This window comes from Rhamphochromis longiceps, linkage group LG12, assembly GCF_057381845.1.
Source record: "Rhamphochromis longiceps isolate RC_006_pf linkage group LG12, R_longiceps_female_GT1.1, whole genome shotgun sequence".
NCBI classification, from domain to species: domain Eukaryota; kingdom Metazoa; phylum Chordata; class Actinopteri; order Cichliformes; family Cichlidae; genus Rhamphochromis; species Rhamphochromis longiceps.
The window spans coordinates 10286330-10309464 of NC_140568.1; the positions used below are offsets into that span (position 1 = coordinate 10286330).

At 41.5% G+C, this 23135-nt stretch overlaps 3 protein-coding genes across 4 annotated transcripts; 2 read left to right on the top strand and 1 right to left on the bottom strand.

The window, feature by feature from the left end:
• Positions 1-8841: 8841 nt before the first annotated feature.
• LOC146656924 (mediator of RNA polymerase II transcription subunit 22) lies at positions 8842-13032 on the top strand. Of its 2 annotated transcripts, none has more exons than XM_085424705.1 (5): positions 8842-8964; positions 9183-9336; positions 10000-10080; positions 10509-10717; positions 12339-13032. In XM_085424705.1, exons 2-5 carry the CDS (start codon positions 9214-9216, stop codon positions 12529-12531), a joined length of 606 nt encoding a protein of 201 aa, XP_085280831.1. In that variant the 5' UTR covers positions 8842-8964; positions 9183-9213; the 3' UTR covers positions 12532-13032. The 2 variants fall into 2 exon arrangements, with proteins under 2 accessions (XP_085280831.1, XP_085280832.1); XM_085424706.1 differs by having other exon boundaries at positions 8887-8954.
• On the bottom strand, positions 13033-16840 carry LOC146656925 (splicing factor C9orf78 homolog). Its single transcript, XM_085424702.1, has 9 exons — positions 16676-16840; positions 16457-16516; positions 16287-16338; positions 16096-16166; positions 15937-16014; positions 15559-15756; positions 15258-15394; positions 15073-15177; positions 13033-13507 (listed from the first exon to the last, which is right to left on the bottom strand). The coding sequence occupies exons 1-9, from the start codon at positions 16750-16752 to the stop codon at positions 13410-13412; spliced, it is 876 nt and encodes a 291-aa protein (XP_085280828.1). The 5' UTR covers positions 16753-16840; the 3' UTR covers positions 13033-13409.
• A 20-nt stretch (positions 16841-16860) lies between these two features.
• Positions 16861-22992, top strand: LOC146656926 (NFU1 iron-sulfur cluster scaffold homolog, mitochondrial-like). The gene is made up of 8 exons (XM_085424704.1): positions 16861-16975; positions 20250-20350; positions 20577-20712; positions 21792-21858; positions 21952-22069; positions 22180-22243; positions 22343-22517; positions 22644-22992. Exons 1-8 carry the CDS (start codon positions 16917-16919, stop codon positions 22674-22676), a joined length of 753 nt encoding a protein of 250 aa, XP_085280830.1. The 5' UTR covers positions 16861-16916; the 3' UTR covers positions 22677-22992.
• Positions 22993-23135: the final 143 nt, after the last annotated feature.

The window sequence follows — 23135 nt, forward strand, 5'->3', positions numbered from 1 at the left end:
CCTCCGATCCCTGCGCACTGTGGGTTGATGATGGAGGTGCACAGCAGCGCAGCAATGGCAGCATCTACTGCAGAGCCGCCTTTCTGAAGAATGTCCCTGAAACAGTTCATTGTTATCACTTTAGTGTTATTGTTATCATGTGTGCACAATTAAATTTTAATCTTTATTAAAATTATAATGTCCCACAATTAAATTGCCATGACTGAATAACACGACGATGTGTTGTCTTCGTTGATGCATGTGCTAGGGACGCACAGTTCACTGAATTTTAATCTCAATCACGTCCCACAATCAAATTAACCTAATTAACCAACCTATTGCACGCAATGGCAGCGTCATCTTACCCTCCGACCATACATACATTACACAAAACATCAAATGGGAAAGACAGGTCAGAGAGGTATAACAATGGAAAATGCACCACATGAGGAAAGATAAGGAGAAAAAAAATAACTCCCCCCAGACTGAGCTCCAACAGGGAGATCAGTTTGAGAACAGAAAAAAACCACCTCTGCACAAAGATCATGAAACAACCCTTAATACGCCAAAGAAACACATGACAAGCAACAGGAGTGGGTAAAGGGTGAGAGACAGCCGAATTAGACAGTACATCCGAGCCTGCAGCCTGCAGCCTGTGCGCTGGTCTCCTTGATCCCCGTCAGCATCGGAAGGGAATAAGCATCGAAGGCGTTTGGAAAGGGAGGGGAGATGAGTGTGTGCATATCAGTGTATATGTATGTGTGTGCGTGTCCAGAGTTCAGCTGAGACAGTGTCCTTCGCCCTGCCAAGCTAAGTAAACAGTCTTCCAGCCAACCCAGGTGGCCTTGCATGGAATGGGAAAGAACAGACTCAACAGTCGTTATCAGGGTGTTGTTCAGCTCCAGCCTTGAGACCACTGCAGCTGGGGCCAAAGGGGTATCCGCGTGAAGTGATGGTGGTTTTTACTTTAGTGCGAACAGCTCACATGAATTTCAAAGCAGTTCTACAGTCCAACACTGGTCTCTCAATCTCCCGTTGGAGAGCCGCGAGCTTCACCATACTTGCGTTCTGTGATGTTGCCATTTCTTGTGATCAAGGAGCCGATTCTGAGAACTCACGGCAGTGAGCCTCCCCGAGATGTCATCCAATTTGCGCCCAGAGATGTTATTCCGAGCTAGCCCTTCCGAGATGTATCCAGTCTGCAGTCAGAGATCTTATTCTGAGTATTCACAGCAGCCGTCAGCCTCTCCAAGATCTTATCCGTGCTGACTCAATGAGCCCATTTTGAGAAACTCACGCCTCTCCCATCGTTCCAATCCCAGCGGGCAGCCTTGTGGGGGTTTGAACAGCCCGTTCCGCTTTCTTAATCCTTCGATAAGTCAGGGCCAAGCCAGCTCCGATCAGCCAGAACCCTGTTACCATGGTTCCGAATAGGTAGATATCTTCAGCACTCAGGCTCACCCGAGCCCAAACATCTTGTTGAGAAAGGGGTGTCAATTGCATTTAGGGACCAGTTGATCAAATCCATAATTCCTCTTTTAGGTTTTAGAGAACAGACTGTGAGAGAGTGTTCCAGGGAAAAGTAATACACGAGACTAGACAAGGACATAAGAGGCTAAGCAGGGAAGCTAAGGGAGAGGAGGAGAGGAGAAAAGTGCGACCGCCTTCGTCAAGAGCAGAAAAAAAAGAAAGTGATGCAAGAATACTACACTGGCCAGCATATGACACAAAATTCACCCCCGCAAAAACTGATAGTAGGTTTAAATATTGGTGAAACTTTGGTATTACCGCATACTGAAAAATATCATCTCAATAAGGTGTCGATACCTTTCAACAAATGTCAGACAGTTACAACCTTCTTTAGATATCTCCAATTAAGACATAATTTTAATACAGATATTGTGTCCAAGGAGAAATAGCCATTAGTGCAAATATTTATAAATGCATGTAAAGGGAAACTGACAAAACAAATCTCTATGACCTACTCAATACTACAGACAGAAAGGAAACTGTCTACCACCTACATTAAACTCAGATGGGAGAAAGAGGCTGGAATAAATCCATCTGAAGAAGATTGGTCTAAAATATGTAAAACCACAGCCACTACTTCAAGCTCCGATCCATGGAGAGAGTTCACCTGGAAACAAAACTCTGAGGTTTTTTTAATCACCCCTAAGCTTAAAGAACTCCATAAACTTCAGTAGGCCACTTCCATATTTTTGGAGAATGTCCTAAAATCGCCCCCTACTGGACAGAAGTGGTCTAAAGAACCAAGCAGATAACTGGGTTACATCTTGAGAGGAGTTTCAGTGTCTTTTACTTAGCCAACATCCCAATTGGACTGAAGAAACAAGACAGATACCTGCTACAGGTATTTCAGGTGGTCAGCCAAAAAGCTATAACACACAAGTGGTTGAAAAAGGAACCTCCAACTGTTTCGGACTGGACAGAAATACTACAAGAAATTCACGTTATGGAGCGACTAACCTTCTCCTTGAGACTGTCCTCAGAAAAATGTGAGCAATACTTGAAGAAATGGAAACATTTTCTTTCTGAGAAATTACTCTCTAGTCTTGTGGTATTCCTTTATATTATCTCTGGTAATAATATGTATCCAGGTTGTACATAATTTTCAACTTGTAACCTTGTGTATGTCAAACTTATACCTAAATGGCCTAATCTCCCTGATTTATTTATTTTTGTTTGGTTGGTCCTCCTTTTGTTGTTTATGTTCAAATGTTATTGTCTATAAAAATGGAAGAAAAAAAACACTCGATAAACAAAACGTTGTTTTTTTTAAAATAACGTGATCATTTCCAGACAAACAGGTGGGTCTTAAATTGTATAAATCCTAAATCCACTTTTTCGGGTGTCTGTGAGGAGCCTAGCATCAGGACTGTGGACAAGCTGGAGACAGGGCAGAGAGGACTGACTGAGACCAGTGTAAAGTCAGTTGCAATCGTCCAAGTAGGAGGAAATAAGAGCATGAATTCCAATTTAACCATCTATCACAGAAAGAAGAGTCCTCATTTCAGTATTTAACCACCAAGTTAAATATGTCAAATATCACACACAAGATTTTTTCCATAGGGTTTGATGCTGGACAGATGAAGCTGACCACAAAGCTCTCTGATGGAACTAAGCATTTTGAGCGCTCAGTTTCAGTAGAAACGCAATTTAAACAGCAGTTTAAAAGTGAAAGGATTTAATCCTGTGTTAGGTTTTGGTAATTGCACTGAACCTGCACTGAATTTAGGTGAATAAGGAGGACCAACTTTATTTTGATCCAAAGACTTATACATTAGTGAGAAAGTTAAAATTTGTATGCAGAAAATGCAGAAAAGACAGTAGCATTGTGTTTGCAGATAAAAAAAAGTGGAAGTAAATTATTACATACTGTTTCAAACAAAAAAACTGAGAAAAATATTAAAAGTTGTAGCAAAAAAAGCTTAAATAAGACTGAAGATTACAAGGTTTAAATTAACTGAATTGAACGCTACACGAGAAAAAGCTGAGTAATTAAAAAAAGAAATGACAGAATCAGAAAAATGGTGAATGTAAGCTGATATTCTTTAGGGGACTGGGAAGACTTGATACTAGAATTGTGACCTAAACAAGTTGATACCAAGGGTTATGCTAGTTAGCTGATATGCATTTACATGTAAATGTTTTCGTAATATAGTAAATGGCTTTTCTACTAGCAAAGGGCTTTATACAACTTGTTCATTCACCCAGGTTTTCAGTGCTACCTAACTACCATCCAAACCATTCACACTCCGATGGATGCATGGGAGAGCAACCTGGGGTTAGTATCTCGCCCAAGGATATTTGGCATGCAGACTGGGATCGAACCAACAACCGGTTAAGAGGTGACCCGCTCTACTACCTAAGCTACAGCCACCCCATATGCCACTAATCATTCGAATAAGATACACTCCAGATACATTCCAGTGTTTAACTGACTGAATAGTATGCATTGTTCTTCACAATCTGCAGCAAAAAAATCTTTAAAAATTTCTTTTCATGTTGGCTTGAAATAAAATATCACTGTTGGTACTGCAGCTTACTGCAACACAAGTATGCGTTTAAATTAGGAGAGGCAAAGTGTGATATCCACATGTTGGACCAGCATGTCTACACGCTTTACCCTGATATTGTACTGATATTATTCCCTATATGCCTCTATGTTGTCAGTACAGACGATGTCAGTAACAATACTGATTTTTCAGTTGGGAACAAAACAGGTCTTAGATCCGGGTCTTTGAAGTTAATGATGGGATCTGATCACACACACACACACACACACACACACACACGTAAACAACAGTGGGTACAAAGAAAACCGTCTGGAAAGGTTGAAAAATTAAACAGTCAAACTGTTACCTTGATGCTTTTTTAAAATTTTTGCTTAGCATATTTTAAGGTATATTTTGTTGTGTAACTGTAAACATTTTATAAATATTATACATGCGTAATTCTCAAAGATGTTTTTAGCGCTAAAGTTTGCATTTGGTGCGTAATATTATGTGTAATGTGAAAAACAAAAATGTGTCAGAAGTTTAAAATGTTACTCACCGTCCAATCCGTGAACATTTCTCGGAGTCTGCGGCCACAGCAGCTTTTGAAAAAGGGCAATCAGCACTGGGTTCCTTGACACACTCACTTTTACCCTTCAAATAAAGGATAAAAGCTGGTAGACCAACTACTAGAGCACCTACAATTAGACAAACTGCACCTACAACTAATAGGGGGTGAACTTTGGGCGGGCAAGTACAAGTCGTTTTTGCGCTCTCAACATCCTCGTCCTTAACGTCCTCGTTGGGGGGACACATAGGAGTCGTATTTGCCCCCCCAACGTCCTCGTCCTCAGTGTCCTCGTTGAGGGGGGAAATGGGAGACATATTTCCTCCCTCAACGTGCTCGGTTGATTCAGGCATCGCTGCTTTCTTCTCTGCATAAACGTCGGTAATTCACTTCCTCTGACAGTTAACCGCCTGATTTCCCAGAACCACGTATTGCGCACATATATCCGCTGTGTGGGTACTGACAGGCACAACGTAGCAGAGAAGTGTGTTTGTGGTAAGCAGAGGTAGCTGCTACGACGTTTGATTGATTGATTGATTGATTGATTGATTGATTGATTGAATCTTTATTTTGAACATGTTGAAAAAGTACAAACACATAGAATTAAAAAGAGACAAACAAACAAAGCAAAACAAAAGGAAAACGAGCAACCACATCTACAAATAACTGTCATGTTCAAAAAGGAGCAGGAAGAAGCATAAGCTTATTTAATCCCACCCCTTATCTAGTAATCAATAGACTACAGAAATACCTCCTTGCAATTATATTATATGTTATGTGTGTTTGTGTTTTGTTTATATATATATATATATATATATATATATATATATATATATATATATATATATATATACATATATATATATATATATATATATAAAAACACCCAGCACGCCCCTGCGGGCGGTTTATCCTTCAAGCTCGGGTCCTCTACCAGAGGCCTGGGAGCTTGAGGGTCCTGCGCAGTATCTTAGCTGTTCCCAGGACTGCGCTCTTCTGGACAGAGATTTCCGATGTTGTTCCCGGGATCTGCTGGAGCCACTCGCCTAGCTTGGGAGTCACCGCACCTAGTGCTCCGATTACCACGGGGACCACCGTTACCTTCACCCTCCACATCCTCTCGAGCTCTTCTCTGAGCCCTTGGTATTTCTCCAGCTTCTCGTGTTCCTTCTTCCTGATATTGCTGTCATTCGGAACCGCTACATCGATCACTACGGCCGCCTTCTTCTGTTTGTCTACCACCACTATGTCCGGTTGGTTAGCCACCACCATTTTGTCCGTCTGTATCTGGAAGTCCCACAGGATCTTAGCTCGGTCATTCTCCACCACCCTTGGGGGCATCTCCCATTTTGACCTCGGGACTTCCAGGTTATACTCGGCACAGATGTTCCTGTACACTACGCCGGCCACTTGGTTATGGCGTTCCATGTATGCCTTGCCTGCTAGCATCTTGCACCCTGCTGTTATGTGCTGGATTGTCTCTGGGGCATCTTTACACAGCCTGCACCTGGGGTCTTGCCTGGTGTGATAGACCCCAGCCTCTATGGATCTTGTGCTCAGAGCTTGTTCTTGTGCTGCCATGATTAGTGCCTCTGTGCTGTCTTTCAGTCCAGCTTTGTCCAGCCACTGGTAGGATTTCTGGATATCAGCCACCTCCTCTATCTGCCGGTGGTACATACCGTGCAGGGGCCTGTCCTTCCATGATGGTTCCTCGTCTCCCTCCTCTTTCTTGGGTTTCTGCTGCCTGAGGTATTCACTGAGCACTCGGTCAGTTGGGGCCATCTTCCCAATGTATTCTTGGATGTTCCTTGTCTCATCCTGGACTGTGGTGCTGACACTCACCAGTCCCCGGCCCCCTTCCTTCCGCTTATCGTACAGCCTCAGGGTGCTGGACTTGGGGTGAAACCCTCCATGCATGATAAGGAGCTTTCTTGTCTTTATGTCAGTGGCTTCTATCTCCTCCTTTGGCCAGCCTATTACCCCAGCAGGGTATCTGATCACGGGCAGGGCGTATGTGTTGATGGCCCGGATCTTGTTCTTACCATTCAGCTGACTCCTCAGGACTTGCCTGACCCTCTGCAGGTACTTGGTGGTTGCAGCTTTTCTAGCGGCCTCTTCATGGTTCCCATTCGCCTGCGGGATCCCCAAGTACTTGTAACTGTCCTCTATGTCTGCAATGTTGCCTTCTGGTAGTTCAATCCCCTCAGTTCTGACTACCTTCCCTCTCTTTGTTACCATCCGACTACACTTCTCCAGTCCGAACGACATTCCAATGTCATTGCTGTATAGCCTGGTAGTGTGGATCAGTGAATCGATGTCTCGTTCACTCTTGGCATACAGCTTGATGTCATCCATGTACAGGAGGTGGCTGACAACTGCTCCGTTCCGTAGTCGGTATCCGTAGCCAGTCTTGTTAATGATCTCACTGAGGGGGTTCAGGCCTATGCAGAACAGCAGTGGGGACAGAGCATCTTCTTGGTAGATCCCGCACTTGATGGTAACTTGTGCTATGGGCTTGGAGTTGGCCTCTAGTGTTGTACGCCACATCCCCATTGAGTTCCTGATGAAGGCTCTTAGGGTCCCATTGATCTTGTACAATTCTAGGCATTCCAGTATCCAGCTGTGGGGCATTGAGTCATAGGCCTTCTTGTAATCAATCCAGGCAGTGCACAGGTTGGTCAGTCTGGTCTTGCAGTCTCGGCTGATTGTTCTGTCTACCAGTAGCTGGTGTTTTGCACCTCTGGTATTCTTGCCAATTCCTTTCTGTGTCCCGCTCATGTATTGACCCATGTGCCTGTTCATCTTAGCCGATATGATACCTGACAGGAGCTTCCATGTAGTACTGAGGCAGGTTATTGGTCGGTAGTTGGAGGGGACCGGTCCCTTCTTGGGGTCCTTGGGGATCAGGACCGTCCGGCCTTCAGTTAGCCATTCCGGGTGTCTCTCGTTAACTAGCAGCTGGTTCATTTGTGCTGCCAGACGCTCGTGGAGTGCAGTCAGCTTCTTCAGCCAGTAGGCGTGAACCATGTCGGGCCCTGGTGCTGTCCAACTCTTCATACTGGAGACCCTTTCTTGGATATCTGCCACTGTGATGGTTACTGGACCCTGTTCAGGGAGGTCGCTGTGGTCTGCCCTCAGATCCTCTAGCCACTGAGCATTGCCGTTATGGGTTGCATCCTTCTCCCATATGCTCTTCCAGTATTGTTCTGTCTCCAGCCTTGGTGGTGCTGTTCTCTTATTGTTCCCTTGCCACTGAGAGTACACCTTTGCTGGTTCTGTGGAGAACAGCTGGTTTATTCTCCTGCCTTCTATCTCTCTGGTGTACCTCCTCAAGCGGCTGGCCAAGGCTGTGAGTCTTTGCTTGGCAGTTTCCAAGGCCTCAGGTATGGACAGCTTGCTGTATTTCTTAGGCACCTTATTTGTCGCACCTTTCTGCAACTCCGTTAGTTGGCTAACCTCCCTCCGTGCTACTTTGATCTTGCCCTCTAGCCTCCTTCTCCATGGAGGGTACTGCCCCTTGTGGCTGTTCAACTTGTAGCCAAGCATCTCACTGATCACTGCTGCCGTATTGTAGATCAGCTTGTTAGTGTCGGTAACCGTGGTTGTAGGTATTGTCCGTAGTGCTGCATTAACATCATCTAGCAGACCTTCTGAGGGTACTTCACGTAATCTTGGTAACCGGCTACGGGGGATCCAGGTTTCAAGCTTGGCCATGATCCTATTTTTCAGGTCAGTTCCTCTCGCACTCAACGATCCTTCTCCTATCACACTTGGGGCTATGTACCCAATCTCGGGTGGGGGTGATGATATCTCCCCCCTGACCTGGCGTCCTGACTCCTCCTTGCCGTAGCATTTGTGTTGTACCTCGTCAATCTCTAGCTGTGAGAGCAGTCCCTTCTTTCGAATGTTGGAACACTGAGCTACTAGTTGTTTCGCCGTCATTGTGGATGTTGGGTATCGAAGAATCCATAGGTCCCTCATCCTATTCATGTAGCCCCTTCCGCCGGGGTTACTTGCGTAGTAGCATTCCAACAACGCCCTGTTTTCGTCCCTTGCCCACCGATGCCTTTTTTTTTTTTTTTTATGTATATATATATATATGTCATATATATATATATATATATATATATATATATATATATATATATATATGTCATATATATATATATATATATATATATATATATATATATATATATATATATATATATATATATGTCATATATATATATATATATATATATATTCATGAGAGCAATTACCGGAGGCACCGGTAGAGTGCGGTGTTACAGGGAGATACCGGATGTGAGCACACAAATTTCAAGAGAAGGAGGAGGCGCTAACGTAGGAGTTTGTTTTACATGAAAACAAAAGTGATTGTAGAATATGTGGTAAGAAACGGTATGTAACAGTAATTCAATAATCCGTACTAAAGTGTATTCGTATACAGGTACAGATGTGAAAACTGTTTGAGAGCGAGACTTCGCTTTTGTTTTGAAAGCACGCGCCTTTCGGTGCTAGCTACTTGCGTGCTCGTTGATGATGTGTTTAGCCTTTTTTGTTTTATTGTAAACTTTATCGCCTAAAGGCGCCCGCGTGTGTTATTTCGGTGTACACAGGTGACGTGAGGTGTGTGTTTACCCGGGCACGATGACTACCCAGAGAGTGCTTCCTCAGAGCAAAGAGACTCTACTGCAAAACTACAACAAGAGGCTCAAAGATGACATCCGCTCCATTATGGACAACTTTACAGAAATAGTCAAGACAGCAAAGGTAACAGACATACTGTCACCTCCCTCTTTGTGTATTTTCGTGTTTTTACTACAATCAGAGCTGGTCACAACTCATTTCGTGCCTTGTTACTCGCATTTGAACATCATAATGTGGCAAAGGCGACCTGCTGAAGTTCAAAGCGAGCACCAACGAGCGCCAGTTCTCTGTGTGAAGGTGCAGTGTTAATGCCTGAAGAATGGCCAGAATATTTTAGGCTAATAGGAAGGCACTGGTAATTAAAATAACCAGTCCCTACAGTCGAGGTATGCAGAAGAGCTACAGCAGCAGAAAGTCGCACTGGACGGAACTGCTGTCAGCTAAGAGCAAGAAACTGAGGCTACAGTTTGTACATATTCACCAAAACTGGACAACAGACGATTGTACAAACATTGCCTGGTCGGACTCTCGATTTCTGCCATGACATTTGGATGGTACGGTCAGAAGTTGGTGTAAACAACATGAAAGCATGGATCCATCCTGGTGCTGGTGGTGTAATGGTGTGGAGAATATTTTTTCTTTCCACACTTTACGTCCCTTAGTACCAGCTTAGTGTTGTTTAAATGTCACTTATTGGTTTCAAATTGGTTTACATTGATTAAGTGGACCAAATACAACACACCATTATGACGAGTATAATATTCTACCACTTATCTCTTTGTCCAGATTGAGGATGAGACACAGGTATCCCGACCTACTCAGGCAGAGCAGGACCATTATGAGATGCATGTCAGAGCAGCCAACATTGTAAGTACTGCAGAAAACGCCTGACAACACACTCGTATGCAACATATTCAGGGCTTTATTGTTATTTATTTCTGTTACCTGTGGGGAAGAAAAAATCCAAAGCTGGTTACATCTGTTTCCAAGAAAGACTCCTTTGAATGAAAGGTTAACATATTATCCATGTAATTTATCATATTACTGTAAACATGTTGATGTGTGCACTAGCACTAGTCGAAGAGTCACATCTGGGGCTGCACTTTACTGTTGCAGTATCCTTTGTATTGAAATGTTGTAGTTTGTATGTAACTGACAGACGCATTACAGCCCTGTGAATGAATCGGTTTCTACACTTAGCGAAAAATCTTTTCTGTGCAGAAATTGACATTTTAACAAGTCATCACTATGATCATTTTCAAACCTGCTTCCCCTCTTCTATGTTTCTGTGCCAGGTACGTGCCGGCGAGTCCCTCATGAAGCTGGTCTCTGACCTGAAGCAGTTCCTAATTCTGAACGACTTCCCCTCCGTGAACGACGCCATCAGCCTGCAGAACCAGCAGCTCCGCTCGCTACAGGAAGAGTGCGACAAGAAGCTCATGTCACTCCGTGACGAGATTGCCATCGACCTGTATGAGCTAGAGGAAGAATATTACTCCTCCAGGTATAAATAGGCTCATACTTGCCCCCATCCCTCATCCCATTGCACCTCTGTCGTCCCATTCCCAGCACCGCTGTTTCACATTTCACCATTTACACTGAGCCCTGGGAAGGGCTTGTGACAGTGTCTAAACTGAGCCTTTCATCAAAATTGTTATAGGTCTTTGTAATGAACCTCATCTCACCACAAGCGCCTTTACATTGTTACTATTTAGTGCGTGCCTTGACCTTTTTAAAAGAAATCATTATAAGAGATGATTAGAGGGAGGTCTTCAGTCTTAAAGTGGCATGCCCTTAAATATCAGCACTTTGGAACCAAAAACAGTAGATTTACTGATTTTACTTCTAATGGTTAGTGCTAGATCAAATCAACTAGAAGAGACACTATAGTCTGCTGTGATTAGTTGTTTCATGGATAGGTGACTGATGAAGCTCTTGGAAAAGATCTTGTTCATATTTTCATTGTCCCTTGTGATTAGTAGGCAGTCTGATTTAAAAACTACCCAATCACAGCAGAGCAACTAGTCACTGCCTAGGAACTAGTCTGCAGCGTCTGATGGCCTAGAGCAGGGGTGGGGGAACTCCACGCCTCAAGGGCTGGTGTCCTGCAGGTTTTAGATGTGCCCTTGATCCAAACAGAGCTGATATAGCCCTTGAGGCCTGGAGTTCCCCTCGCCTGGCCTAGAGAGATGTTTACCCAACATTATCTGGTAGACAGGAGAGATTCAGCATTTATAAATCTTAGTATTGAGAACTCCTTGTTCATTTATAGTAATAGAAAAAAATGAAAAGAATGAACAAAGTTTATTAAAAATCTATCATTTAAAGCACTTGATTTGCTGTTGTATCCATCGATGAATTGTTGAAATTTGCTGGGTGCTACAAAGAACACGTATATACATCTAAAGTCCTAAAGCTATATGGATTTATAGATATTTTTTTTCTGTGTGTAAAAGTATCATTTTAATCAATTTAAGATTATTTATATGTAGTATTTAAGTCAAATAAAGTTGTGATGGCCTTTTGTGTTATATTTTAAGGATGGTCTGTGCAGTTAAACACACACGTTTGCTGGTATTTATTTAGAGTTTCCACAATAATGTTTTTCATTCCGTCCCTAAAATCTAAAAGGTGTAACCTTAACATCAGTGTCAGCCACAGTCGCACGGTGCAGTTGTACATGTTTACCAGGTTTTGCCCGCTGTTCCTAGAGACCCAGGATGATTAAGAAATAAAGTAGAGACAAAATGTTGAAGTAGTTTGTCTTGTTTTCTGTGATCAAGTGTTAAGAGGTGTCTCTGAGCTCTGTTTGCATCATGCCAAATTGGGGTCTGCCATGCTCGGTGCACTTGCTCTGCTTTTCTGATCCATCAGCACTTGTTCTCACCCTTCTGCTGAGCTTAATCAACAGTCATCCCTCTAAATAGTAACACATGAATAAATTGCTGTTTTATGTTTAAGTTGTTTCTGGTGCTTCTGCATAACCTCTGTGCTTCTATCAAATGTGCTTTCACGTGCTCCTCTCTGAGTTGGTTGTGCTTGTTTCTGACCTGCTGCTCTCGTCTGCTCCTCTCTTTCTGTGCTGCACTGATTCTTTGCCTCCTGCTGGTTTCTGCTCTGCACAGCTACAGTCAGTGGGACAGCACTGACCTGCCTCTGTGCGAGGCCTACCGCCGTCGAGACAGTTGGGCCTCCGCGAACAGCAGCAACAGTTCTACGCACGGGGAGCGCGAGGACGTGGACGGGCCTCCATCTCAGGAGACGAACCCCCAGCACCACCTTAACGGACACGGGACCGCCTCCGTAGAGAAACCGTGAGGAGGAAAGGGGGACACCTGTCGGTTTGCTTTTGCCCAGTTTGGATCAGTTATAGCTTGTGAACCGTTGTTTGACTTGCTACTTTTTTGTATCGAGGACTTTAAAACTGGACTTAAACTTTGCAATGAATGGTTTCTTTTGGATTAACACATCACAAAAATAAGAGACTGTTGTATTAAACCACCTAAAATGCTTGTGTTGAGTGGTAGGCTCTTAAGTGCAACTGCTGCTTTCCAAGATCTGCATCAAGCCTAGTTACAAACTAGAAGATATATTTGATAAAGAACTCCACTGTAAAAAGTCTAGACTTGAATCACGTTCAGTAAAAGAAGTAAAAGAAAATGAAGACAACTTTAAACTCACCTTTGAAACTCAAGTACTTTTTTATATTCCTGTGTTAGACTTTGCATTAAATGTATTTTATTTTTTTTAAGAATGGCATTGGTTTACTTTTGTCTGTTTAATTTAACTGCACATCAGATTAAATCAAATATTACAATATTTTTGGTTCTTTTTTTTAATTTATTTTTCTGAAATCTTTAAACACAAATCTACAGCTAAACATGTAACAGTGGACACTTAAAAAGGGAAAAGTCACCGATTTAAAAAAATAAAAATAAATCCTGACCAGTTTAAGACCAGAATCTGCATCCTTAACATATTCCTGTCTTTTAAACTTAAGACAATCCTGAGCAAAAGAAATCATCTGAGACATTAACAACTGTACTGTATACAGACAAACAGCAGGAGCTATATACAATAATTACACGGTGTGGCCCTGATGTTAGAGCTATGCCATCAAAAGCCGTTTGGGATCCTCAAATGATTTATGGTCCAATCTTGAGTTTAAAATGGTTTTATATATATATATATCCACATCAATATCGTCGATTCATCTTCTTGAACTTCTCATAGTGGTAGTCATCTGTAGCCTTCTCATTGTTTGGACGTTTGCGGTAGTTTGGTGGTGACGGAGCTGTGGATGAACAAATAAGTTAGAAATCAGATTAAAGGTTTCAAAAAGATTTTCAATAAATCCCCACACAGACACACAAGCAAATGGGGGATACCATTGAAAGTAAATTAAATGCAATGATTGTAATACAGTTTGTATCTAGCTTGGATAAAAAGAAGAAAATCCTGAAACTGAGAAATATTTTTGGAAATGCACAAGTGACAGTGACTTAAAACAAGAGTTTCACATTCTGAAAGGTCTGGCCCACAGGACAGTTTTCCACTTCAACTTAGACTTTATTCAATTTTGAGTTGGCAATGTTTTTGAAGTGTTTGAGTCTATGCAGTCATTCCTACTACAGATTCATGCCTGTTTTTAATTTACTGCTTCATGAGGGTCTCAAGGTCACAGCCATCTCCCTTCGTGTGCAGAGATTTCTCTTGATTCTGTGAAATTATTGTCATTATGAGTAGAGATGGCACGATACCACTTTTTAATGTCCGATTCGATATCATAAATTTGGATGTCTGCCGATACCGATATGAATGCGATATAGCATATTTTGTAATCAATAAAACTGTTTTTTATAAATATCTTGCTGTATTTTGTATAAGTTCATACTCAAGTTTGAAAAAAAGACACTGAAGCTATTCTGTTATACCTGTATGCAAAAAATACACTCCACCCAAAACATTTTATAGTTCAGCAACACTGATCAATCTAATAAATTTAAACCAACACCATCCTCCCTATTCTGGTATTTTAAATAGTACTTACCTACCTAATTACTAGGGTTGCCAACTCCCAGCAAAAATATTAGGGAACCACCCCCCTTCCCTTAATCGATGTAATCAACTTTAATTTAATGCAAGTGTAAAACAAATGCACAATAATCAATTATTTTTCTACAATATTTAAATAGATTCAACATCTTTCTTCAACAGAATTGCAGACTGCACAGATGGTACCTTCCCAAAGGAAAAAGTACTATAGCTTACTAGGGTGTATATTAGACCTAATAGTTACTATATACAATAATGGATTTCTATACATTTAATCAGGTGACCACTTTTGTTGTAAGATTCAGGTAATTACTTATTCAAAGTTTTTAAATGACATAACAAAGAAAAATATTTATTTGCGCCCCCCCTTTCCTTGTTAATGCCCAACATGGCCCCCGACAGGTCTCGCAGACAATAGCCGCTCTATCACGTGACATATACTGCTCCGACGCACCGAGCTGGGTTACGCCAAGTAGCGCGTTTTGTGAGGTGATTTTATGATACTTCGGATCGGATTACATTTTTTATTTCTGTCCGATATCTGATCCAGTAATTTAGGTCAGTATCGGACCAATACGTAATATCGGATCGGTCCATCTCTAATTATGAGATGATAAAATCTCCAAATTGCTAAGATAATTTTCAGAAAACTTGACCTCTGACCTTGATCTCAAAGTCACAAAGCCGAGTGTCCATACTGCCTGCTCGCCGGGGTGATTCCACCCACCCATTTTCTTTTGTTTATCCAACTGTTATAGAACTATTTCTGTGTACTGAGCAGTGAGCGTATCTGTAGTCTCTTACCCTCTGGACCTGGTTTCTCTGTGTCGCCCACACGCAGCGGTCTTGCTTTGGGTTCTTCTTTGTGTCTGTGGTGTCTCTGCGGTGCATTTGCATCCTCATGATAGACTGAAAGAAAAAGTCAGCTTGATCAGTATAATCCGCTTTAATTTAGGTGTGGAATATCTCGCTCTCTTCAGATTACTTACATCGATTGTGTTGGACGTAGTTAACAGCGATGTTCGTGGGTACAAATGATGTGCCGTGGTCTTTTTTCTTGTTTCTTTGTTCTGCCAAAAGCTTTGCTTTTGCCTCCTCTGTCTGGATAATGTTCTTTATCTTTGCACTAGAAAAGAAATTACATACACAAGTTGCATTAGTAAAGCTACAAGTAAAAAGCAGCATTCGTTCATGCCATATCTCATGCAAAAATGCAGTTTTAGTCAAAAGACTCCTCTTGCTGAGTCTAAAATAAGTGTAGATGATTACTAGAATATTCTCGGTACATACTCAATGCCGAGATCAACTTCAGGGATGCCACTCAGCATCTGATTAGACAACATCTCCTCTGTCTTCTTGGCAGAATTGACTCGGATGTTCTCGGGCAGCTCGTACAGGTGGTCCTCTGGATTCTTCACTTTAACTTTATGCTCCTCAGCCTCCACCAGGCCCTTCTTCTTTTTTAGTTCCGTCTCAATATATTTCATCCTGTGAGGATAAATTTATGATAAAACCATGTTGTAAACAAGTGTGAGGGTATCTTGAATTGTGTCCTAAATGTTGGGGATTTGAAATGTCTCTTCTAAGTAATTTGTGCTATATCTAACTAAAGTGGAGGGAAAAGAATCAGACATTGGGACAACAAAAAAGAAAAAAAAGCACACATACATATCTGCATCCTCGTCTCTTCTGTTTGTCTCGGCTGAAAAAGACGTCCCCAGGTTGAGGTCTGTCTCATCTTCTGTCCTGAATACATAACATGAAATGATGACATATCAATGCACAGCTTAGAGCAATTATGCTAAAAATAGTTAAAAACTCACTTACATGTCTCTATTCCGGTCTTTCACTTTCTTCATGTCAACAATTCCCCCAGTCTTCAGTTTAAATGGGTCATTCTGTGCGGAATAATCAAATAATGTTAATAAACGTAAGTTCAAAAAACAAAACACCTTGGTTAATGAAGCTATATTACAATTTAAAATATATATATATATTTTACAAAACTGACTACCTACCTCAATTTCAGCCTCTGGTGGAAGTTTTTCTCCAACCAACAAGGCGGTCACACTAAATAAAAGAAATATTTAAAAAAAACTGTGATTGTAACTGCTCAAACCACAGACTGTAAAACTTCATGTAAAGTAACAGGATGAAACGTGTTCGTGGTTTGATTTATTTACGTTACCTGATTCCGGTCTGTCGTTTGCGCAAACTCTGTAGCTCTTTAGCCTCTTCCAACTTATGTCTAAACATCCATGAAACACAAACGATTGCAAACACATTACCTGGGCAGCTTGTATGAAATGCGACCACAAACTATCTGCGTTTAGCGATTAGCATTAGCATGCATAGCATTACTCTAAAGGGCTTTTTTTTATTCCTGTGGTTAAACGGATGGCTCTACCTGACTTCTTCGGTGGTCTCATCCTCTTCCACATCGGACGAGTCCCTTCTCCTTCTAAAGTTTTTGCCACACGGCATATTTTTAGATACAACACAAAATTATTTCAGAGTTTTCTAGAAGCTGGACTTGAGTGTAGCTGCTGCTGGAATAAGAGGGGGGACGAACAAATGTACAATAATAGTGCGTCACGTCCCCTTATTTACCGCGCCACTTCCGTCGTGTTTAGCTAACCATAACAAACATGGCGACTTACAGGCAGGTCGGCAGATTGTTGGGTATTTCAGCAAGACTTTCTCGTCTGTAAGTTGTTTTGTATTTATCTATATCTGCATTGTTTTCTGTTTTTGCTTTATTTCATGTGTGCATGAATGTGTCGGCATGTTAAGCATCAGGGTCAGGCAGGCTAACGGTAGCACGCTGGCTAAACGGCGGAGTGACGCAGTCAGCTACAGAGCAGGGAGGTGTGGGGATGTTTTACTGCTTTAAACGTCTCCACCGTACAGCCGCTTATTAACACTTTAAAGTCGTCAGTATCAACCACAACAAACCTTTGCAAACTTAAAAAAAAGGGTTTTTTTTTGTTTGTGTTGCACAAGTGCTAAAACTTTAGCCCGATTCTAATCTGCTTTTTCTGGATTATCCCGAGTTGTACACAGGGACACCGTTACTCTCGACAGTTCATATCCATAAGTTATTGCAGTTATTATAGTTAACAAAAATATTACAGGTTTTAGTATCGCTTAACTTGGTTTAAAAAAAATTAAACTGCCTTATCAGGCTTTCGTAGATATATTTATTTACACCTAAGAAGTTTATAACTGCACTGATTTTACTAAATCTTGCCTCTGACATATGCCCTTAATTCAATAAGTGATTTAAAAAAAAAAACCAAAAACCAATCTGCACTCACTCTGTAAACTAACTCAAACTAAACTGGATTAAAACATCAAAACAAAATATAAATAACAATTAATTACAAAAGGCAAAACTAAAATAACTTTCTGCTGGTGTTTCTACGGTCTTATACACTCAGACACGTCATTACAAACGTCTTGCTAGTACTGGGTTGGACCCCCTTTGCCTTAAGAACTGCCTCAATTCTTCATGACATGACCAAAATGGTTGAGGAGTTAAGGCAATGTGAAGTTCACTTGGTAAAATTTAGGCCCTTGTTTGTTTTTTACCTTGTGAATTTCCTGTACTACCATGATAAATTAAGTATCCCATGAAGCCTGTTTTCTCCTTCTTCTGGAACCATTTGAATTATGTCTTTAACAAAAACGGAAACAGTTACTGTCATTTAAAGAGCACTTGTAAATAAAGGGTTAAAGAAGCAAGCCATTATAACCACTTTCACAAAGGGATGTACATGGTGAGCAGCATGTCATTCCACGTATTCCCAATTTATCCTCAGATGGAAATAAGGGGCTCAAAGTATACTAAGAAAAAAATCTGCATGATTGCTACACTACCTGAAGCCTAAACCATTGATACAAGGAAGGATGGAGCCATGACAAATCTGACCGTACTATCCAAACATCGCTGCAGAAATTGAAATTCATCCCGAATAGGGATGGGTATCGTTTAGGTTTTATCCGATACCGGTGCCAAATCGGTACTTTTGAAACGGTGCCGGTGCTTAAACGGTGCTCGAACCGGTGCTTAAAGAACAGAGAACACAAAATTGGTCCAAAAACCTCTCGTGTTCAGCTGTTTGTTTGTTTTTTTTTTTTGTAAAAAGATAACAATGTGTGCCTTTTCTGCAGCTATGTGGCATATATGGCATCACTCTTGGCTGGAAGCAGTGCTTAAACAATGGAAAAAACACAAACTTTGTCCAAAACCTCTCATGTTTAGCTGTTTCCCACTTTTTCTTTGGTCATTTTAGCCTTTTTGGCCAGGGTGAAGGGAGCATCTGCCATCAAACAAGAGGACAGCCGCATGTAGCTATGATGATGTTTGCTAGTTCACCTTACATGCATTAATGTAATAACGTGGTTAGCCTACTCAACGTAAATTACACACGAACAACATGAAGCTACTCATGCAGAGAAGAACGGCTGCTGCTGCATCATCATCCTCATCATTTCTGCTACACTGGCAGAGCTAGGGGCCAGGACTCTATTCTTCGGGTTTTTGGGGGATGTTGCTCCGGGTCCGATAACTGGCAACCCACCCGACGTGCACGGTGTGAGGTCTCGCAGCAAGCTATCAAATACGGCGCATTTCTGGGTTTAAAAAAAAAAACCGCTATGCGTCGCCAGCTGTTTAATCGGATTCTTGGTGTTACCTCCTTTGACAGTATCACAGTATCAGCTTAAAGCACTTGTTGCAGGCTGCTGAGTTTGCATATTTTGCTATGAAGTACAGCCAGACTTTTGACCGCTTCGCCTTGGACATTTTTAATCTGTGGTTCTGCTCTAACAGAACGTACGTACCTGGCCCCGCCTACTATCCTCGGAAACGTAAAATGATTGGCTAAAAGTGTATCACAGCTCAGGAAAAAAAAGCACCGAAATAAAGCACCGAAATGTGCGCTGCTTTTCGGTCTGGTTACTACCGTTTATGTCAGAACCGGTGCCATCATGGCACCGGACACCGGTACCCATCCCTAATCCCGAATGTACAGATCAACTGTAATCTTTTTCTTTTTTTTTGTTTATATGTATAAAAGAAAAATTCTTAATAAAAAAAATATTATTTAAAAAAAGAAATTAAAATTCATGAGACCAGGCAACGATTTTGCAGTGCTCCATTTTCCAATTTTTGGTTAATCCTGTTTATTGTTCTTAGCAGACAGGAGTGCCACACAGTGTGCTCTTCTGCTGCTGTAGCCCATCTGTTTCAAGCTTCAATGTGTCTTGCATTTGGATAAGGTCTTCTGTTGTAATAAGTTGTTATTTGCATTTGAATTTGTATCAGGTTCATTCTCATTTGACCTCTGACCTTAACAATGTGCTTTAGCCCAGAGAACCATTGTTCACCAGATATTTTCTCTTTATGACAATTCTCTTTAAACACTGAAGATGGTTGTTTGGGAAAATCCCAGCAGATCAGCAGGTTCAGGCAAATCTAACACCAAATAAAAGTAACAGACAGATTTCTGCTGTTGTCCACTTTCCTTGCATATCATATACAGTGCCATTTTTGCCTGCAATTGTATAGTGTATGTCTGTGTTTTCTATTTTGTAATTCAAATGTCTTATAAAAATAAATAAATTTTTAGTTATCAGTGAAATGATACAGACAGTTCTTTCTCCTTGGCTAAAGTAAGACAAATACTGATTGCACAGTGTATCGTTTTAAGCTCTGCATGACCCCTTTGGTTGTTTTACGTGTTGCCTTATGCAACAGTTTGTAATACAGTTTTGTACAAACACTGTGCACCAAATCATTTTAGTGGATTAGTCTCACCACACCTTCATGTTTTGAAATCATTATTTCACCGCTCCAGAGAGGAAGGCATTAGATGAAGTGAGCTGGCACGGGTGCTTGACATTTTGATTTCTAACACCATTCATTTATCAGTGTGAGCTGGGCTGTATTAAATGTCTTCATCTGCTGCATTTTTCAGTCTTGCTGTCAGTGGGTTTCAGAGCACTGGATTACACTTGCCTTCACATACCACGGGAGTTTCAAACAGATGGCCCTCAAACCCCATCTGGATTGTTCCTGGTTTGTATTCAGAATAATCACATGTGTAACATTGAATGTGTTAATACTGGAGTGATTGTCTTGAACCCAATAGATGCAGCTGCTGTTTGAGCAGGTGCCTGTAGGACACGTGACATTAGCCTTGCAGTTCAATAAAGTAAAGAGTTGCTGCACAAAATAAGGACACCGTCTAATGAAAAAAGGTGATTTATGTTGCATTCTTCTTCTTTGTTTTTTCTCTTCCCAGGAAGGACCATGTTTGTGCAGACGCAGGATACACCAAATCCAAACAGCATGAAGTTCCTGCCTGGCCGGACAGTTCTTGAAACAGGAACTATGAATTTTGCGGGCCCTCGTGAGGCACACTGCTCACCTCTAGCCAGGTATGTGAGATTACTGGTCTGAGAGAAATGCCTGATGTCAAACAGTCATCTTAGCATAACAGATGTAGGTAGATGAGTTTTAATACATGCGGTCAGTGCGGTGGACAGTGCACACGACAGGTGAAATAACTGACTGGGTGGAGTGGATGGAGATGAGTGTCAGGGGTGATTTGTGACAGAGGAAAAGCAGCAAGAGTGAATGAGACATTTTACAAGATAGTAGTGAGACCTGCTATGATGTATAATTTGGAGACAGTGACCCTGACAAAAAACAAACAAACAAAAAAAAAAATAGAGATGACAGAGTTGAAGATGCTAAATATTTTATTTAGAGTGATCAGGATGGACAGGATCAGAATGAGCATGTCAGAGGGACAGCTCAGGTTGAGCAGTTTAAACACAAAGTTGGAGAGCCAGGCAAGGCTGAGATGGTCTGTGCAGAGAAGGGTTAGGGAAGTGAGATGTGCAGAGAAGTGATAGTGGATATGCTGCACAAAGGGTGTTGAATATACAGCTTCCAGGCAGGAGGAAAATAGGTGGACCTCCAGAGAAGGTTGGTGGATGTCATGTAGGAGGACATTAGTGTGACAGTGGAGAACGATGGAGATGGAGGCAGATGATCCACTGTGGAGCAGCCAGAAGAAGAATGGATTAATAGTTTGACTTCTGCTAGTCACATGACAAGATTGATTTACCAGTACATGCCTTGTTGGTAGGGCAGTAACCAAGGCAACATTTATTATTACCAAATATAAAAAAGGTATAACCTCTGATACGCACAGAAACAGTAGACCTCTCTTCTCACAGCCCAGCACGCTGCTGATTCACGTCCTCAGTGTAACACTTTTACCTCTACTTGATCTTTATGACACTGCGGTGCAACAATTTTGAACAGAAATATTATTTTCTAATTCTATTCCCATTAAAATATTATGTTAATAAATGTGACTGATACCTGCACACAATTTGCACGTCTATATGTGTGTATTTATTTGTTACAATCATTGCACAACCTTCTGTATTAAGTGTAAGATGAATCTTTAAGTGTGGCGTAATAAAACCTCAGTGATTGTCTTCAGGCAGCTTTTTAGGATCGATGGAGTCAAGAGTGTGTTCCTGGGCCCTGACTTTATTACCATCACAAAGGTAAAGCCATGCCCAGTTTGTAAGAATTGGCACTGGCACAGCTTGGCATACCACAACTAAGAATAGGTTGGTTTCTCATCCTTCTTCGTTTAGGCTGACCCAAATTTGGAATGGAAGGTAATTAAGCCTGATGTGTTTGCTACCATTATGGACTTTTTTACCTCCGGGCTTCCTGTTGTAAACGAGGACAGCCAGCCAAGCCCAGATACAGGTATGGTTTTCAAACAGCTGTGGTCTACCCATTATTAAAACATCAACTTAGACAGAAATAACAAGCTGCTTTGAATGCTGAGGAACAACAATCTCTGCCTCTCCTTTCAGCACCGTCAGACGACGACGACGAGGTAGTTGCTATGATTAAAGAACTACTAGAGACTCGAATAAGGTAACTACTCATGAAGGTGCACTATGACCTCAGGGCCTGTTGCTTCCTATGCTTTTTGGGTTTTTTGCCTAATACAAGTCAATGTTCTCACTCTGTCAGGCCAACTGTGCAAGAGGACGGGGGAGATGTTCTATACCGCGGATTTGAAGATGGCATTGTTAAACTGAAGCTGCAGGGCTCTTGCACCAGTTGCCCCAGTTCAATTGTGACTTTGAAGAGTGGCATCCAAAACATGCTACAGTTTTATGTACCTGAGGTTGAATCGGTGGAACAGGTTTGTTGTCTTTCTCTCATTTGATTTTAGGACACTGTTAATTTTTAAGATGTTAATCCTGACATCTTGATTTATATTTCATGTTCAGCACTTGAGCTGTAAAGAGCTTTTATGCGTGTCTTCCAGGTGAAGGAGGAGGAGGAGGCTGCTCAAGTCTGAACCACTGAAATCATACACATTCCTGTCTCTACCAGCTACCGACTTTAATGCAAGCAATAGTTGCAATAAAATGTGTTTGATAGCACAGCTGTGTGAAAGAAACGGTCACCATTATCAATTCAGATGTAATCTCGTATGTGTTGTTTCCCAGCTGTTTGGTTTTTTTTGTACAGTGACAGTATTTAACAAGAATAGCCCAGTCACAGGAACAGCTGACTGGAATAATTTATTACTCCACATCTGTCAAGCAAGAAAAGCAGCCTTTTAGTTTTAAAATCAGTATATTATATGTGTATAAATAAAGTTTGTTATAATATTTTGTGACCATTTGTCTGCTTTGTTGTACATAAGTGTTCCAACTAGTGGCCTAGTTGAAGATGCTCAGATTCCCATTGACAATGACCAATATGGACAGGACTACAAATGAGTACGTCAGGGGGACAGCTCGAGTTGAGCAGT

Bases quoted from the DNA above. Each gene is read 5' to 3' on its own strand.
- LOC146656926 (XM_085424704.1), top strand. From the start codon at position 16,917: ATGGCGACTTACAGGCAGGTCGGCAGATTGTTGGGTATTTCAGCAAGA. The intron at 20,351-20,576 runs GTTTGTATTCAG...TTCTCTTCCCAG, and splicing joins CCCCATCTGGATTGTTCCTG to GAAGGACCATGTTTGTGCAG. The intron at 20,713-21,791 runs GTATGTGAGATT...GATTGTCTTCAG, and splicing joins CACTGCTCACCTCTAGCCAG to GCAGCTTTTTAGGATCGATG.
- LOC146656925 (XM_085424702.1), bottom strand. From the start codon at position 16,752: ATGCCGTGTGGCAAAAACTTTAGAAGGAGAAGGGACTCGTCCGATGTG. The intron at 16,517-16,675 runs GTAGAGCCATCC...ATGGATGTTTAG, and splicing joins GAGACCACCGAAGAAGTCAG to ACATAAGTTGGAAGAGGCTA. The intron at 16,015-16,095 runs GTAAGTGAGTTT...TTATGTATTCAG, and splicing joins AAAGACCGGAATAGAGACAT to GACAGAAGATGAGACAGACC.
- LOC146656924 (XM_085424705.1), top strand. From the start codon at position 9,214: ATGACTACCCAGAGAGTGCTTCCTCAGAGCAAAGAGACTCTACTGCAA. The intron at 9,337-9,999 runs GTAACAGACATA...CTCTTTGTCCAG, and splicing joins AAATAGTCAAGACAGCAAAG to ATTGAGGATGAGACACAGGT. The intron at 10,081-10,508 runs GTAAGTACTGCA...TTTCTGTGCCAG, and splicing joins ATGTCAGAGCAGCCAACATT to GTACGTGCCGGCGAGTCCCT.